This window comes from Erpetoichthys calabaricus, chromosome 13, assembly GCF_900747795.2.
Source record: "Erpetoichthys calabaricus chromosome 13, fErpCal1.3, whole genome shotgun sequence".
Taxonomy (NCBI): domain Eukaryota; kingdom Metazoa; phylum Chordata; class Cladistia; order Polypteriformes; family Polypteridae; genus Erpetoichthys; species Erpetoichthys calabaricus.
Genome location: NC_041406.2, coordinates 20,290,716 through 20,310,433, shown reverse-complemented (window position 1 = coordinate 20,310,433; position 19,718 = coordinate 20,290,716). Strand labels below are relative to the sequence as shown.

Here is a 19,718-nt window from a genome sequence, read left to right as displayed (position 1 = left end):
AGATAGATAGATAGATAGATAGATAGATAGATAGATAGACAGACATCCATTGGCTTAAATCACAGGATGAACAGTTAGCATTTGAATCCATCAACAGCGAAGTCTACTAATTTTTTTTACTTTTATATTTACCGTAATATGTTTGATCTAATGTTTCACTATAGGTATTAGGCTCACTGCTATATTTTATTTTTTGTACTTAGTATGTTTGATGGCTGTGTTCTTCATCCATGTCTTTTTAATGTTATGTTGTGGTATCTCTGTAAAACCTGTCAACAAACCAAATTTCCTTTTTGGGACATTAAAAATGACTTGAATTGAACTGAATCAGGCAGATAATAAAGGAGGCAGATGTGCTGGATGCACATACAGTTCATATTTGAGGCTTCACTGGAGGTTGTTCCAGATCTGAGCTTTTCCAGGACACTTTCTCTCATATGAACCGATCGAAGGCTCACTGGCATACCTGTTGTATCCCAGCATCGGCTGTCTTTGCATTTTAATACAGTATCAAACACCAAAGCACTGCAACTATTGCGATGAGGTGGGTTGTAACTGTAAAAATACAGGTTGAAGAAAATCAAGATGACAGATATTTGTACATTTCTTTACTGTTTAGTAATAAATAGTGCACAAAACAGGAACAGCTCCTTGTTCCCTTTCTCTTCAGAAGCATTCGATCATGCGAGTGATCCCTACTGTTTAGCGGGTCTTTCCGTTGTCATTAAATACACTCAGACATGCAAGTGGGGTGCTGCAATGACCTGTTTGCTCTAATAGATGGCATTTAATCACACACAAAAAAAACATAGAAAACTGATAACTTTGTAAGCACCTGCTAAAATTTCCAGAAGTGCATTTTTGTATTAAATTAGAATACAAGTTTAAAGGGGGTTTGGCTTGTCCTATAAGTTTTGTCTTGTCCAACACTGGCACTTATCTTAATACAATAATAACCTATTAAATATAAATAAAGAGCAGGTTGTAGTTAAGTTCTGTCTGACAAGGCCTGAAACTCAAGCTGCTTCAGCAGACAGGAAAGAAAGACCAGCGACAGGTGGCTGTCATCTTACTGTGACGGTCATCATCCACTTAGAGGAGCTCATCTCTCTTCTCTCCCTACAAAATAATCTGCGTGTCCTGCTGGAACACAAAATCTTTCATTTATGGGTGGGGCCTGACATCCACTTGTTAGCCAATAAGAATGAGCACCACCATGAAGCTGCTAGAATGCCGAGTATGAAGAAAGAAAGAAAGAAAGAAAGAAAGAAAGAAAGAAAGAAAGAAAGAAAGAAAGAAAGAAAGAAAGAAAGAAAGAAAGAAAGTTTCAGATTACTGTTTCTTTCAGAAGAGCTTTCATTATAAAACAGACTGAAATTGAGTAATTACAGAGTGCTTAAGATGCATCCAAAAATGCATTGACTCACAGAGAATAAAGCAGTAAGAAAAAAAATCTCTAAAGTGAAAAGTAAAGTGCAAACTTGGATGGCATACTTTTCTGTATGTTGACAAAATAAAGTTTTGGCATCTATATATAACTTAATGAATAGTGAGGAATATGCAAATATAAATATACACCTTACAAATGAGAATTCAAGTTTATCCAAATAAAAATATTAAAAAATTATCTGTTATGTACCAGCAGTAGCAGATAGCTGGCAGATGATAGATAGATAGAACTTTATTTGTCCAAAGGGGAAATTAGGCTTCTTACAGAAGCTCATTAAATAAATACGTGCATAAACAGGTAGATAAACAAATGTATATTTATACACACACATACACTATGGTCTGAACAGACACCGTGATTATGGCAAGTAATACGAGATGAGGCCTCTGCTATTATTACTACAGATATGAGTGAAATCTTGTGAAAGTTGCATAAGTGTGAGAAGGCTATGACGATTGATATTTGGACTGTCACTGTGGCACAGACATTAACAACCTTCCATTTGTCCATTTTCTAATGCACATATACTGTTCAGGTTGACAGATAGCTGGCACCTATCCTGGCGGCACTGGGTGAAAGGTAGGAACCGATGATGGACAAGGCATCGGTGTTCCTTGTATGTTTATGAAAGAGAAGAGGGTAAGCACTGCTGCCTCACAGCTCTACTGTCCTGGGTTTGAATCTGGTCATTGTCTGTGTGGAGTCTGCTCGTTCTGCTCCTATCTACATGTTTTTAGTTTGGGCTGCTCTGGTTTTCCTGTCACATGCCCAATGAAATGCTGATTAGGTTAATCAAAGGGCTCCAAATCAAGCCCGTGTGGCTGTGTGGGTGAGTGTGAGTTGGTCTGACCTGGATAGCTGAACCGCCTTCATGTCCAGTGGTGGTTCCTGCCATGTAGCCAGCACCACCGGGATCAGACTTTTCCCATAACCCTGAACTGAATTAGCCAGATTTAAGGATGTTAACATAGAAAGCAATTGCCAAAGCAGCATTAGAATACCAAGCAAATGAACTTCAGCTTCAGGATAGCAGAGCGTTACTTTTCTTTTGCACAGGCCTATTTACCGTAAATGAGCTCCTAAATCATGTTACACAATCTCCTTTACTGCATAGTTTCAAGTACTGCAGGTAAAGCCTAATCCTTAAAGAGGTTTGTCAGCCCACAACCCTTTAAAGATAATCAGTTTGTCGTTATTGGGCAGGGGGGAGTGAAAATGTTTGTCTGAAAGGTGAAGGGAGTGCTTATCAAGCTAAATGGTAAAAAGCCTTCTGGATGGCTGAAGTCTACTTAATTGTTTAATAGGCACTGGGCTGAGGGGCAGTGGGATGGATTAACTCTTTAGAAGATACAGAGAAGAGCAGGACAGATTATGGCCATCACAATGAGGAAGCGGGAGCTCAATGAGGGGGTGAAAGGCTGAGGCTTGAGCAAGTGGCCAGCTTATCATGATATTGGTAGCTTCCAGGTACATTTATGTTAAATTCTGCCCCATATTTGTAAAATTTTTATTTTAATACTGTATTGAGGATGTGTTCTGTTCTGTGTATTGTATTGTATTGACCCCCTTCTTTTTGACACCCACTGCACACCCAACCTACCTGGAAAGGGGTCTCTCTTTGAACTGTCTTTCCCAAGGTTTCTTCCATTTTTTCCCTACAAGGGTTCTTCTGGGAGTTTTTCCTCGTCTTCCTAGAGAGTCAAGGCTGGGGGGTTGTCAAGAGGCAGGGCCTGTTAAAGCCCATTGCAGCACTTCTTGTGTGATTTTGGGCTATACAAAAATAAATTGTATTGTATTGTATTTAGCTTTACTTTATGTTGTTATTGATTGAATCTGCTGTTTGCTTATTTAGAAATTAAGTTTATTCTTTATATTTGGCAGCATGGAAACCCTTTGTAGTGCTATGGCCTCACAGATACTGCATACTGGGTTCAAATTCCACACACCGTTGTCAATTTGGATATCCTTCCTGTGCCTGTGTCAATTGTCTTCTGAGTATTCTGATTCTTACCCCAAAACAGTCAGATTAGGCTAAGTGCCAACTCCATACCATACCACCTGTGCTTCAGAACAGGTCATACACCTGAAGCTAAGCATGTTTGGGCCCAGCCAGTACTTGGATGGAAGACCATCTAGGAAAAGCCTGAGTTGTGCTGGAAGAGGTGTTGGTGAGGCCAGTAGGGGGCGCTTACCCTGTGGTCTGAATGACGCAGACACTGTGCTGTAAAAATGGCGCCATCTTTCGACTGAGACGTAAAACATGACGTCTCTGCGGTCATACAGTTAGGTCCATAAGAATTTGGATAGGGATACAGTTTTCATAATTTTGGCTCTGTGCTCCACCACAATGGATTTGAAATAAAACAATGAAGATGTGATTGAAGTGTAGACTCACTCACTATGTAAAGCGCTTTGAGTGGTGAGATATAAATGTAAAGAATTATTATTATTATTAAATTGGGCTCACATAAGTATGCTCTGGCATCTCATCCAGGCTTGGAACTCAGTTTAGTGGGTTTGAGAATGTTATGTCAAGACTTGACTGTTGCTTCTCTGCAATATAATTTACATATTATGGAGCAGTGATGTGCGTTACATCGTCAGATTACTGTACTTTTTAAAGTAACGAGTAACATAATGCAATATTTACTTTCTTGAAGCAAGAATGCGATCCCTTAAAAAAAACACAGATATGCATTACTACTGAAGGTTATTGTAAAAAACAAAGATAAAAAAAAACAAATTGCTATATTATACCGCAGAAGTTTTGCCTTTCTTTGCAAAGAACTTGACTGCTGCTGGCAGAGTAAAGGCTGCTTTCTACTTGATGTGTGCATGCAGGTTGCACTGCAACAATTATGTTACATGTGGAGTTCCAATCATGTCAAAGCAAATTGGGTGGGATTGCCATGAAGTCCTGATTGCGTTCAAGCAATAAACTGGGGGGTCCCTGTGAAGTCACCATTGCATTTAATCAGTTTAGGGGGCGGTCCCACTAAAGTCCCGATCGCAGCAATATCTACAAAACTGCACAGCTGACTGTCGAGGGAAGATGTTGGGAGTTGGCAGGGAATTGACAGGAAAGCTGAGGTTTAAGTGTGGTACCGACAATCCCAAAATGCTGGTACTGGATTTGAAAATTTGGGCTTTTCAGAACTTTTGCAGTACTGTTATACCACCTCACTCTAACATATTATAAATATTAGATGTAAGTGCGTGTAAAGAAATGTTACTGGGGCTTCTTCACACCAACAGCAATATGCCTTTATAATGCCTCACCGTGACTGAGACTGCTCTTCTTATCTGCAGCCAAATCTGAGGCTTTCATTCACTTTAGTCTGTCTGGTGTGTACTTAAGATGAGGCTTGGTGTTTGTCAAAATAATATTTATTTTTTTATTTATTGAGCTTCTGTAAAAAGCCAAATTTCCCCCTGGGGACAAATAAAAAGCTAGTCCTGAATATGCTCCAAAAACTCACAGAGAGAGAGATTACCCACAGTCACAGTGCAGCATCTGATCTGAGTGCTCCTCGACTAACAAGATGTTTTCCCTGCGGCAGCTACTACAGAAGAGTAGAGAGCAGAGGACACCTCCGTACCTCGTCTTAATTGATTTGACCAAGGTCAAAGACCTTGTCTGTCAGGGTGGTCTTCTTTGCTTTGATGCTGAGACAATTTGATACCTTCAAATAATCAGCTGAATGGGGAGTATCTTCGCACCTCAGCAGTCAGGCCTAAGAGCTAAGACCAAAATCAGGCCATGCTGAATGTCAGTGATGCTGCTGCATTGACCACCCACTCACAAAGAGCTACTGAAGTGACTGATGGATCAGTTCTCCAGAGCATGTCAGTCTGAAGAAGACCAGTGAGATGGGCCAAGGTGTCGAGAGTGCACCTACGATGAGCATCAGTACACATTACCTGTACCTTGGCTCCACAGTTACTGACACCCACTGTCTGGATGCAGAGATCGGGCCTGGAGGATCAGCCATGCTGCCTCAACCTTTGCCAAGTTGATTTAGAGCATCTGGAACAACATGAAATAAACTCTCCATGCCAAGATGGCTGTCTACAGCACCTGAATACTATATGGCAGCAAATCCTGGACGCTCTGCTCCAGACAAAAAAAGCAATTAAATGCCCTTCATATGAGTAACATCAGGTGCATTTCCAACGTGTGCTGGCACGACCACTTGACAAACAAGGAGGTCTTTACATGTGCAAAGATCTTCACACCCTGCTGGTGTAGCACCACCCTTACTGGATTGGCCATGTTTGCCAGCATGTCTGATGGAAGTATCCTTGTATGGTGAGGCTGACTGCTGGCACCCATAGATGGAAGTCCGCTCTCATAGACATTTATTTAAAAAGTTCTCTCAGATAGCTGCTGAGGTGCCTTCTTCATAACTACTGGTGTGCTCCGCATTGTGACAGGGCGGCCGAGACAATGTTTTTATTTCCACACTAGATAGAGCAAAGGGCCAATGGTGTCTCATCACAATCAAGCATCTCTTCGGCCCAGCTATAAATTACACAGATGATCACGGGATCTGACAAACGAGGTGTAAACCTGAAGGTAAGAACTGTGCCTCTTTGCCCCCTGTTAACCTACGAGTCACTTCGACCAGGCATGTTTGACATTTCGATCCGACACCTAGACGCACAATGAAACGCTTTGAGTTGCAGCTTTTCTTTTTTCTGTGTCCACTCAAACCTCAGGAGAATGGCTGGGGGTGGGGAGGGGGATATCGAAAAGCAAGGCTAAAACCCTAAAGCCATGGCGCTTCCCAGGAATCCTCAGGGCACTCTTTAAATTAAAGTCAGGTTTCACAGAACTGTAAACGCTCTCCACATGTGTCGTCTTTCAAGTGAAAATGGTTTCCATTAAAGGTGTCTGTTACCGAAAGTGGAGTCAGAGCACCAAAGACAAAAAAAAAAATCGACTTCAGGCTGTGCAAATCAGATGGGCAAACAGCCTGCAGACTACAGTATTGATGGGCACGGGAACCAAATGATTCAAGTGCAAATCTGTTACTCTGATGTCTTCTGACTCGTCTTCGGTAGCTGAAATTGAAGGGCAGGGCACAACGTGACTTAAGGTCATTGACGGTAATGTGTTCCTCTGTTCAAGAAAAACACTTAAGTGACAATCTAAATAAACAAAAAAATACAAGCATGTGAAATGTCATTTGGTTTCTCTACTGGCCTTGATGGACTGGCATCTCTTCTGGGACTGGTTCCTGCCCTGGGCATGACCATACTAGGACCCAGAATTGTACTGAGCTAGTTTAATAATACCTGTTTTTCCATTTTTTTGCTCCTATCAAAAATTGTAAGTATTCTTTATAGATTCAAAGGCACCAAAGTCAAAGCCAGCAACAGAATTGATTTTTCATTTCCAGTATTTGAGAGATGAAGGTTTAGAAATGGGAAAAGAAAATGAGTATATGTTTTTAAACAATTATTTAGACTTGACATGATTAGCCAAGAGATAAAATCCCTCCAGTGTGCCCTGGGTCTGCCACTGGATCTCTGCTCAGTGGCACATGCCCAGAGCAGCTCTTGGTGGGGGGGGGGGGGATGCTACCTAGTTGGGTGTCATCCTTACGAACCGCCCTAACCACCCCAACCACCTATCAATCCAGAGGAGCGGCAACATTACTCTGAGCTTCTCATTCTATCATGTAGTGTCAGGCCAGCCACCCTGTAGAAACCCCAGTTCCGCTGCTTGTACCTGAAATCTCATTCTTTCACTCATTACCCACACCACATGATCATAAGAGAGGACAGAGATGAAGATCGCTCCACTTCACCACCACGGAATAGTACGGCACACACATAACAGCTGCTGCCACTCTTATCCACTTGTCCATATCACTAACCCTTTATTTCATTCACACTTGAACAAGACCCTGAAGTAATTGAACTCACTCACCAAAAGTAATGCCCCCCCCCCACCAATCCACTCTTTTCTGAGAGAGAACCAAGACCTCAGACTTGGAGGTGCTGATCCTCACCCCAGAAGCTCCACACTTGGCAGTGAATCTCTCAAGTGTGTGACAAAGATCACAGTCAGATGAGACAAACAGGACAACATCATCGGGATAAATCAACACTGTGTGGCACCCAGCTGGGGTTCCTACCCGGATGGGATGCCCAGGAGGACCGGAGGAGGGCTTGTGCCTCCTCCAGAACATGAGGGGGCGTCCGCCCTGGTTGTTTTGGGGGCCACGGGTACAGAGCATGGAAGCGCAACCCTGTAGGGGCCCGTGGTCACCGCCAGGGGGTGCCCCGCTGCCTTGGGAGCCCTGGACCTCAGTACTTCCGCCACACCCGGAAGTACTGGGGGGAAGAGGATTGGGGACACCCGGAGGACTTCCGGATATACCGGCAGAGCTTCCGCCACACAGGGGTGTGGCTACAGAAACCCTCAGGAAGCACCTGGAGTCCTTCCGGGGTGTATAAAAGGGGCCGCCTCCCTCCAGTCAGGAGCAAGAGTCGGGTGGAAGAGGATGAAGCTTGGTGGAGAGGAGTGGAGGCGGACCAGAGACTGTGAAAGGCATTGTGTTGTGGCCAGGACTTAAAGGAGTTATTGGTGCTTCGGCACTGGGTCTGTGCAGTGTAAATATGATCAATAAACGTGTGTTGGGTGATAACATCGTGTCTACCTGTCTGTGTCCGGGCTGTTCCCCACAACTGCTACACCCTATCCATCCCAACTGGACACCATAACATCCTCAGCTTTGCATTGCTATCTTGTCCATGAAAACGCAGCCTTGACCGAGTCCCAAACCCACAGTAAACAAATTCAAGTTAACGCTGAGCACTCGGACACAGCTCTCACTGCTGCATTTGTATGGGGAATGAACGGCACACAAGAGCTGCCCTGTTAATCCGTATTCCTGCATCACCTCCACCGAGAAGGGTATCCAGAGGGCGTGCTCACCTACAGTGGGCTCACACTCCCCAGCCTCCCAGGTAGGCCATATGAAAGGGTGCAGGAGGGGAGACTTTCATCCAATGGTTGTAGCCAAAGGTACAGGAGGCACAATGTGGATTCTTTCCTAGCTGTGGAATGGCAGACCAGATCTTCTCCCATGGCACAGTTTGTGGACGGTTCATGGGAGTAGGATAACCCAAGTCTAGATGTGCTTGGTAGATTTGGAGAAATCATATACAGTAACATTATACGCTGTCAGGAAAATCACACACTGCTTCAAAACCTCTATTAACTACTGAGATGTTTGCTAGTCTTTCCCCACAAAGCCGCATACAGAATATCAACACTTGACACAGCAAAACGTGCTGGGACATTACAGAGGAGCTGAACTGATCAGGGCACTGGCACAGCCAAGCTGGCACCAGTGCCACTTACTTACTTCTGTTTGGCATTTCTTCGTGCCATTACGTGATGTTTTCCCAATCTGCAAATCAACCGAATAACACATTTAGGGAACATCGTAAATGTGTGTTAAATTACCACATTATGGCGTTGTACAGTTTCCTGGCCCAATAAGGTTTAATTATTTCAAATGCACAAAGCATGTGTAGTTTCTGGAAAATTGGCGACCACACATGTAAATGATATATTTTGCACTGTAGACAAGAATGAAAAGAAGGGGAAAAAAAAGGAATTGCTTTACCGTTTTCGGAGGAGACAAACCTCGGCAGCAAACGACATTCCCGATTTTTATTAACTTTTACAGACTTAAGTGGGATCCCACATATTTTTACTAGCAACTACCAACTTTCTAGTTTACTTGTTTTGATGTCACAAATGAAATATTTAACATTTCCCCAAGGTTAATCAGCAGACCATTTTTATATAGTGTTAAAAAATAAAAATGCCATAAAAATAAGAGCCAAGTTTCCACATGGTGTAGTAGGCAGGCCTTGCCTATTGTTTCAGCACAACGGTCAGCACTTTAAAAACAGCCCAGCATCTACACAGCATCTCGGATGTACTGCAAGTGAGGACAGACTGGGTCCACCGTGGCCAAGCAACAACAGCAGCAACAAAGCAACCCCTCCATTAAACCTAACGCATCCACCACCGATCTGCTTAAAGGCTTTGAACCCAAATCAACAGCCATATGCTGAGTTTGCAGCCGTTCGCAAAGTGACAGCCGTGATTATCGGCCCAAATGATTCCCAGCTGTCTGGACTTCTGAGCACTTCCAAAGACCTCAGGTCAGTAGGCTTCTGCAATCTGCTTCTTTTCCATAAAAAATTAAAATGGCAAACCTACGCCATCACTTACCGATGCAGGCGTGAACTCTCACCGAGAGCTGTGTTCTGAGCACCATGCTGTGCTTCTTTCCCCTCCTGTCAGAGAAGAAGACAAGAGAAAAATAAAGTGTTAATGGACTGAACTCAGACACGTGCCTTCTCCTTTATTTAGTCAATACTGTAGTATTACGTGAGTACTTAGACAAAATAAAATAAAATTACAAAAGCAATTCTATTGTCGGGTATACTCAAAAAATGTCACTAAATTTCTCAGGTTTCACTGGTGAGGTTATCCACACATTCACCTCCTTTCTAAAACCACTTCAGGATTTTGAGGATCTGGAGTCTGATCTGAACGCAATGTCTCCTGGACGAGTTCACACTATCACACCGTGCAGATTTAGGATTGCCAAACAACACAGGGACGGGGTAGGGCAGGAGAGGAGAGCAAATGCCATTTACACGGACATGGGAAGACCATGTAGATTCCACTGCTGTCCAACTTTATTCTTCATAGAATCCTCCATGAACACCAGAAAGCACACAATACTAACAACAACACTCATTACCCTCACACATATTCATACAAAGGATATAGCTCAAAGTGCTGTATAAAAAATATCCAAGAAAAAGTCACAAAAAACAACAAAACAAAACATGTTAGAAGTGCATGAAAACAACATGGAGAACTGAGAAACCAAAAATAGTGGAGAAAAATTAAACAATACACACTTAAATAACACAAAAATACAAGTAAGAGAAAAGTGTAGAGTCCTTATGTGTACATTCGTTTTTAAGTCTCTTAATGATAAGTCCTAACTCAGAGCAATTTTCAGAATGTCATGGTTAGGTAAATAGGCACACTGACAGGGAGGAAATATTACTATTATGTTATTACAGTAATCCCTCGCTACTTCGCAGTTCACTTTTCGCGGATTCACGACTTTGCGGATTTTATATGTAAGCATATCTAAATATATAACGCGGATTTTTCACTGCTTCACGGGTTTCTGCGGACAATGGGTCTTTTTACTTCTGGTATTTGCTTCCTCAGTTGGTTTGCCCAGTTGATTTCATACAAGAGATGCTATTGGCGGATGGCTGAGAAGCTACCCAATCAGAGCACGCAGTTAAGTTCCTGTGTGCTGCTGATTGGCTCAGCGACGGAGTGCTGCATTAACCAGGAAGTCTCATCTCACTCATTCTGCATTAACGTGCTCTTGCTACTGCATTCAGGGGATTATCACCTTCACCGTCATCATTTTTACTGCGCAACATATTCATCACCATCATCACGTCATATATAGCTACGTGTACTTCGCTATACAGTAAGTGTAAACTTATCTACCGATTTCATATTGTTTAGCAGTTGTCCCTGTTATTAACAGAGTAAAGGGTGGGTTGTAAACAATACAGGGAGGGTTTAAAAACGTCCAAATACACGTTAAATAATTAAATAAATATAGTGTTCCTACTTCGCGGAAATTCAGTTATCGCGGTCGGCCTTGGAACCTATCTCCCGCGATAAGTGAGGGATTACTGTATATCATTATTAGCTGTGCTACCCATTTAAGAAATCCCCTTGAAATCAAAGGTAGACCTCAGCGTTAACATTTGTAGTAAACTATAACTGGAACTGATTTTGCAATGCATGAAGTAAAAAAAATGTATTGCATTTGTCATTCTGACTTTTCCTCTTTCATTATGGTAGATTTGGTGTGGGATACATAAAAGCAGTGTTAATGGTTGTGATGCGCCATCTGCTGGAATGAAAAACGGAATACATTTTATCACTATAAATGTTTGTGATGCGCCAACTGTTGAAATGAAAGATGTAATGCATTTTATTATCTGTATCTTATCTGTATGTCCATTTGGTTGCTATTTCTCTGTCATTTCAAGAGATGTTGCCTCACAAACATTTGTAGTAATGAAATGCACTACTACAAATATTTGTGCTGCACCATGTTTTGGAATGACAAATGCAATGTATATGTCTCTGTTATATAGCATTTGGTATGGGACTCATAAAAGCAGTGTTGATATTTGTGATGTGCCATCTGTGTCTACATTCATTATCCATCTATCATATACTGCCTTTCTTGTCTATTTATCATCAATCCATTATACAGAGTCTTTCACCTGACTACCTATCATGCAGTGCTTTTCCTGTCATCTATTTATATCCTGTCTTTCCTATCTATCTGTCTATCTATCTTATATAGTGACCTGCCTATCTATATGTCTGCTGTCACACCCTTGGGTGTAGGGGGCATCTTCAGGGCTTATATTTTAGGTGTAACACCACTCCAAACCACAAGTTGGCAATGTCATTTATGCCTTTTCCTGTTTTGCCCTTAGAAGTGAAGACAGAAAACTCAAGGAATAATGACACCATTTCCACTTCCTCAGGTCCCAGGGTTTTTAAGAGCCAAACTCACCGCAAGTCAGCAGTCCATTCAAAGACTCACTCATGTCTGGAAAGATGCACAGAGACCAGCGATGGCTGAAGACATTTTTTTTTTCTCTTCTTTTCTTTATTTGGCTGTGGCAAACTGCCAAATTAAATGGGGTTCACTGGCGGGTGCTCTACATCTTTATCTTTGTGATTTGATTTTCTAACACTGTCTTTTATTTTAAATAGTGCATTTTAGCAGTTTCTCTCATTATATTTTTGTATTATACAGTGTTACCTACCAGTGCACTTCCTGTCTTTTATTTTGAAAATTGTCTTTCATTAGTAAATTTATATAGCTATCTATCATATGATGCATTTCATATCTAACTATCTGCAGTGGGCTGGTGCCCTGCCCAGGGTTTGTTTCCTGCCTTGCGCCCTGTGTTGGCTGGGATTGGCTCCAGCAGACCCCCGTGACCCTGTGTTAGGATATAGCGGGTTGGATAATGGATATCTAACTATCTATCTACCAACCATATACCGTTAATGCATGTCTTTAGTACAGTGTCTTTTATATCTAACATGTAGTGTTTCCTATCTATCTATCTTATAGTATCTTTTATATCTATCTGTGTAGCACATAGTGCCTTTTCTGTCTGTCCATCTACATATCTATCCCTATGCTGCATTTCTACTTATCAACTGGAAAACAGACTGCCTTTCCTATCTATCATCAGTCTATTTTATTGTGTGTTTCACGTGTCTTTCATGCAGTGCCTTTCCTATCTGTCTATCCTATAGTGCCCTTCCTTTCTTTATGTTTGTCTTTTATTTTAAATGGCGCCTTTCATCCAGCTTAACAAAATGACAAGTGTCCAAGTGTCTGTGTATGTATGTGTCTGTCTAGTTGCTATGTCACTGTCATTCCAACAGATGGTGCATGACAAACATTAACACTGCTTTTACAAATCTCATACCAAATGGTGTATAACAGAGACATACACATTGCATTTGTCATTCCAACAGATGGTGCATCACAAACATTGGCTGCAAAGCATTTTATTGCTTCAAATGTTTGTGATGTGCTTTTGTTGTGTGTTTGTGATTTTCTTACTAAATGCATTACAAAATACATTGCAATTGGGTCATTGTCCATCTGTATCATGAAATGCCGCCCAATCAATTTGACTGCATTTATCTGGATTTGAGCAGACAGTATGTCTCTGAACACCTCAGAATTCATTCAGCTGCTTCTGTCCTGTGTCACATCATTAATAAACACTAGTGTCCCAGTGCCACTGGCAGCCATGCACGCCCAAGCCATCACACTGCCTCCACCGTGTTTTACAGATGATGTGCTAGGCTTTGGATAATGAGCTGTTCCACGCCTTCTCCATACTTTTTTCTTGCCATCATTCTGGTAGAGGTTGATCTTGGTTTCATCTTTCCAAAGAATGTTTTTCCAGAACTGTGCTGGCTTTTTTAGATGTTCTTTAGCAAAGTCCAATCTAGCCTTTCTATTCTTGAGGCTTATGAGTGGCTTGCACCTTGCAGTGCACCCTCTGTATTTACTTTCATGCAGTCTTCTCTTTCTGGTAGACTTGGATATCGATACGCCTACCCCCTGGAGAGTGTTGCTCACTTGGTTGGCTGTTGTGAAGGGGTTTCTCTTCACCATGGAAATGATTCTGCGATCATCCATCACTGTTGTGTTCCGTGGACGTCCAGGTCTTTTTGCGTTGCTAAGTTCACCAGTGCTTGCTTTCTTTCTCAGGATGTACCAAACTGTAGATTTTGTCACTCGTAATATTGTAGCAATATCTCCGATGGCTTTTTTCTGTTTTCACAGCTTAAGGATGGCTTCTTTCACGTGCATGGAGAGCTCCTTTGACCGCATGTTGTCTGTTCACAGCAAAATCTTCCACATGCAAGCACCACACCTCAAATCTACTCCAGGCCTTTTATCTGCTTAATTGATAAGGACATAACGACGGACCTGCCCACACCTGCCCATGAAATAGTCTTTGAGTCAATTGTCCAATTACTTTTGAGCCCCTAAAATGAAGGGATTGTGTTCAAAAAATGCTTTAGTTGCCTCACATTTTTATGTAATCGTTTTGTTCACCCCACTGAATTAAAGCTGAAAGTCTGCACTTCAACTGCATCTGAGTTGTTTCATTTAAAATTCATTGTGGTAATGTACAGAACCAAAATTAGAAAGAAGTTGTCTCTGTCCAAATATTTATGGACCTAACTGTATCTGTCTATCTAATGGATGGATGAATGAACAGATGGACATTTACTGTACTTGCTGTATAGTAGCACTGGCTCACTTTACTCCTTAACATGTCACTTTATTGTTAGTTTGAATAATATTGTTTAATCATTCTCCCATCTGTGAACTTTCTTGATCCGGTTCAGTGTCACGGAGGTTGGAGTCTATCCTGGCACGATCAGGAACAAGGTAGGAGCCAACATTGAAACAGGATGCCAGTTCATCCCAGGATGTTATTTCATACACACTGCGAGAGTTCAAAGTCTGATAAAAAAAAAAATAAAAAAAAAAAGACATGCAGAAGCAAATTGCACATTAAAATATAACCAGCTTAATGGCCAGGAGGAAGAAAGGCAACTGTTAAGGAGGAAACCTGCAAACAAGGCTTTCATTGTATTGGGGGCACACAATACATTTGTTATAATTTCTTATTAATTGGCTGATGCCTTTATCCAAGGCAACTTACAACAGTTGAGATACAATTGGTTCAGGTTTTTTTGATTTTCCAATTAGAGCGCAGGCAGGTGAAGTGACTTGCTCAGGGTCACATGGTGTCATTAGAGGAATTTGAACCCACCAACGTCAGGGCTTGAAGCCAAAAGCCTTAACCACTATGCCACACTGCCCTGTAAACAATATTTGAACATGTTGCCATGCCAAATGGTATATAGCAGAGAAAAACACATTGCATTTGTCATTCCAACAGATGGTGCAGTATAAGTATTTGCCGTAATGCATTTTATTATGACCAATGTTTGTAATGTACCACCTGTTGGAATGACGAGTGCAATGAATTTTACTACTACATGCATTACAAAACACATTGCATCCTGCCACCCTGAGCAGGCCCCGGGTTCCCTGTGACCCTGAATTGGTTTTAAGTAGGTCCAGGGAGTGGATATTCCTTACTAAATTGCATCCATCCATTCCTTTTGTAGCCCACTCATCCATTTGAAGAGTTGCAGGAGGCTGGCACAGGGCAGGAGTCCAACATAGGGACTATGTAAGGTGTCAGTCCTCCATAGGGCACACTCACAGACACGGTGTCAATTAACTTTCGGAAGTGGGAGGGAAAACTGGACCACACAGAGGAAATATTTAATACGAGTAAAAGGAAATGAAATTCCTTATAGTTGAACTGTGTGATGATGTTTAAGATGATTTTGTTGCATCGTGGGGCTTGACGCATTGATTACCTTTGAAAATGGACAACCACATTAACAACCCCTTGGTTCAGAAACTTAACACATGTGAGGTGGGCACAACGGCTCAGCCTAACGTCCCTGCATCATGAGGTCCAAAGGAGACGCTGCGATCTGAACTTATGACCCCCGGCGACGTCTTCGATAAACACCCAGCACAGCCACCGGCCACGTGCTGCCTTTACAAGGTGATAAATGAGCTCCCGGACCAAGCAGCTTCTTCTATGTGTTTGAAAAGTCTTAGCCTGTTTAGCTAATGGATGGCTACGGTGGCTTTCAACATCACTTAAATATTTTCTCAGGAAATCCGATCCGAAATTCTTGACGAGAAAGCCTCCTCTTCATCTTGACCCCTTTGAAGAGGAATCGGTGGTTCCCCCACACTTGAGCTCAAGCCTTTGGTGAAAAATCAGGCATCCCTACCGGGTCATCTTACTAATCGTTTCCAGAAGTGCCGAACACTTGAGAGGCTGAACGCCTTGTTTGCTTTTCATTTAAAAGCCAGGAAGTAATATCAATTTCACCCTTCATTCCCTTAATAGGTAAGTAATTAAAATAAATAAAAAAACACCCCCCACCCCCCCACTACACACCTGACATTCTTGTTGTTTTAGCACTTTTACAAGATGAAGTGCACACCGCTCCACTCTAATGTCTAGTGACTCAAAGCCCAAGAAACAATAACTTGGATGAGCCCCCTTAAAGCCCCTTGGGTTCACTCAGTGCAGATAAAAATTATTCAGCCCCCTCCTTTCTTGGAAGGTTTCACACTTCAATTTTTAGCAACATTAAATCACAGTCGATGTAATTTAGCCTGCTGGACCCTGATCAACAGAAGAAGAGTATTGGGGTAAGTCAGAAGGCGGAATTCCTCATACGGGTTAAAGACCCCACACAGTGACTCTGCAGCACGCCTCTCACTAACTGTTCAGTGGGACACTGCGGCACAGATAACAAAGCACCTACAGAAGAAGACAAGAAGAAGACGCATCCTAGCGTCTACTGCATCATTTTAAACATTCATAAGTTTCCTCCCACCAATGGGAGTACACGCCGTGCCGAGATGCCCCTTCTTAAACGCACATCATGCCCTGCGTGTGGGGCCCGTGATGGAAGGACTACAGACAGAGTGTGTTCAGAAATCTACATTTGTCCAACGTCCAGTAGACCTAGCTAACTGCTGACACTACAATAAGGCTAGTGATTTACTGGAGTAACAATGGAGTAACAGCAGCATTATGGGTAATAGCTCTGACATCGAAAGTGTAACTATAGAAGAGTTTTTGTGCCAAAATTAAAAGCAATCCAACGTGTTAACTAAATTGAAATGCAATACACATGCAAGTGGGCTGTTTGCTTTTGGCACAGTCTCATTGTGTCGTAATGAAAAGCAATTCAATCAAATAATCAATTGCTTTTCACTACGACGTGCAATTTTCGCATCAGTTTAAAATACAAAACCGTATCGCATTTTAATTCATGTCCATAGATCACACATCGTAACTAGAAGCAATTGTAATTATTATTAGTAGTAGTAGTATTAAAATTGTTCTTTTTGTTACCACATGTCATAAGTGATACTGATGGCTATATCAAGTAACAGAGTAATAGCACATTGATATCCTGGACCATTATTATTTTTATTATTATTGTTACAAGTACTAATTAGGCACTCATTTAGAAAGGAAACAAATCAATTGCTATGTCATTGCCATTAAATATCATTAAAGTCCAAATCTATGGATTGTCAACCGGATTGCAGCAACCCTCCCCCGTTTTTCAAAACTTCAGCTCATCACGATATACTTGAAGTCATCCATGGCACAAGAACAAATGAGCAGCGTCGTGAAGCTGTCGTGTGACGGCCTCACAGATGACTTTACCTCCTGAAAATGTAGATAAGTGCTGTGGTGATATGCAATAAAGAGCCTGAAAAAAAAAAAACCCTAAACATACACATACATTCATTCAGAGACGGACGGACGGACGGAAGGACGGACGGACGGACAGACAGACAGACAGACAGACAGACAGACAGACACTTTATTAATCCCAAGGGGAAATTCACATACTCTAGCAGCAGCATATTGATAAAAAAACAATATTAAATTAAAGAGTGATAAAAATGCAGGTATAACAGACAGTAACTTTGTATAATGTTAACGTTTACCCCCCCCGGGTGGAATTGAAGAGTCGCATAGTTTGGGGGAGGAACGATCTCCTCAGTCTGTCAGTGGAGCAGGACGGTGACAGCAGTCTGTCGCTGAAGCTGCTCCTCAGTCTGGAGATGATCCTGTTCAGTGGATGCAGTGGATTCTCCATGATTGACAGGAGTCTGCTCAGTGCCCGTCACTCTGCCACGGATGTCAAACTGTCCAGCTCCATGCCTACAATAGAGCCTGCCTTCCTCACCAGTTTGTCCAGGCGTGAGGCGTCCTTCTTCTTAATGCTGCCTCCCCAGCACACCACCGCGTAGAAGAGGCGCTCGCCACAACCGTCTGATAGAACATCTGCAGCATCTTATTGTAGATGTTGAAGGACACCAGCCTTCTAAGGAAGTATAGTCTTCTTTATATGTTTGTTGTTAAAATGAATGCTACATTAAGAAATACTAATGTAGTGGATTCGGGTGGGGGGGGGGCAAGAAGAAGCTGGCGCATAAGGCCCCGGTTTGGCTAGGGGCAGCTCTGACGCTGCCATACTCTAGACGCTGCATACCTCATTGAGGCAAACACTCCTGTTTTCAGATATTTGACTATGTGCCTTCAAGTCACCTTCCTGAATCACATACGGGTAACTCATTTTACTTACTAAGAGCTTCTCTTTCTCTGTCGGCAACCAACATTCTCTTTCACCGCAGCTACAGTCGTGGCAAAAAGTTTTGAGAATGACACAAGTGTTGGTTTTCACAAAGTTTGCTGCTTCAGTGTTTTTAGATCTTTTTCTCAGATATTTCAATGGTAGACTGAAGTAGAATTACAAGCATTTCAGAGGTTTCAAAGGCTTTTATTGACAATGACATGAAGTCATTATCGTTTATGCAAAGAGTCAATATTTACAGTGTTGGCCCTTCTTTCTTTTTCAAGACCTCTGCAATTCACCCTGACGTGCTGTCAATCAACTTCTGGGCCCAATCCTGACTGATTGCAGCCCATTCTTGCATAATCAATGCTTGGAGTTTGTCAGAATTGGTGGGTTTTTGTTTGTCCACCTGCCTCTTGAGGATTGACCACAAGTTCTCAATGGGATTAAGGTCTGGGGAGTTTCCTGGCCATGGACCCAAAATTTCTATGTTTTGTTCCCCAAGCCACTTAGTTATTACTTTTGCCTTATGGCACAGTGCTCCATCATGATGGAAAAGGCATTGCTGGTCTTTAAACTGTTGAATGGTTGAGAAAAGTTGCTCTCGGATGAGCAACTACAAGGAAACTCCAAATCAATAACATTCATGTGTCCAGTGGGCACCTGAACCTCCACACTTTCTCCATGCAGACGAACTGACATCTCTTCTGGGCATCTTACCCTGCACTTCACTGTCTCCTACAACCCAGGTAAATTATAAAGACTGTTTAATCCAGGCATACACATCTATAAAGAGCTTTAATTGTTACTTAAAACAAAACCAATGACGTGGCATTGTCACAGCCCTGCCCCTGTCTGGTTTATGTCATCATGTGGAGAGGTGTACCGTGTACCTTGACTGTGACAGCCTAAGCAGAACTTTTCTTTTTTTTTTAATTTCCTTGCTTTATAGTCATTCCAGTGCGTGTTCAGACCAAAGTGTGTGTGTGTCTATTTATTTATTTACGTACTTACTTGCTTACATATTTATGTATTTCTTTACTTAAAGAGCACCTGTAAAAAGCCAAATTTCCTCCTGGGGATAAATAAAGTTCTATCTATCTATCTATCTATCTATCTATCTATCTATCTATCTATCTATCTATCTATCTATCTATTATATAGTGCATTTCACATCTATGTTTCCATTATACAGCGGCTTTCCTATCTATCTATCTATCTATCTATCTATCTATCTATCTATCTATCTATCTATCTATCTATCTATCTATCTATCATATAGTGCCTTTCACATCCATCTATCTCTGTTATATAGTGCCTTTCCTATCTATGTTTCTGTTATATAGCGCCTTATCTATCTAT

General features: G+C 41.9%; 1 protein-coding gene across 7 annotated transcripts in view; it reads right to left on the bottom strand.

Moving 5' to 3' along the window:
* Nucleotides 1-19,718, bottom strand: part of LOC114664022 (FH1/FH2 domain-containing protein 3-like) — a 722,250-nt gene that overhangs the window by 585,075 nt on the left and 117,457 nt on the right. For all 7 annotated transcript variants that reach the window (XM_051935624.1, XM_051935621.1, XM_051935625.1 and 4 more), the window contains exon 3: nucleotides 9,711-9,775. In XM_051935624.1, coding sequence (XP_051791584.1) covers nucleotides 9,711-9,775 — 65 coding nt within the window. The remainder of the gene's footprint in view (nucleotides 1-9,710; nucleotides 9,776-19,718) is intronic.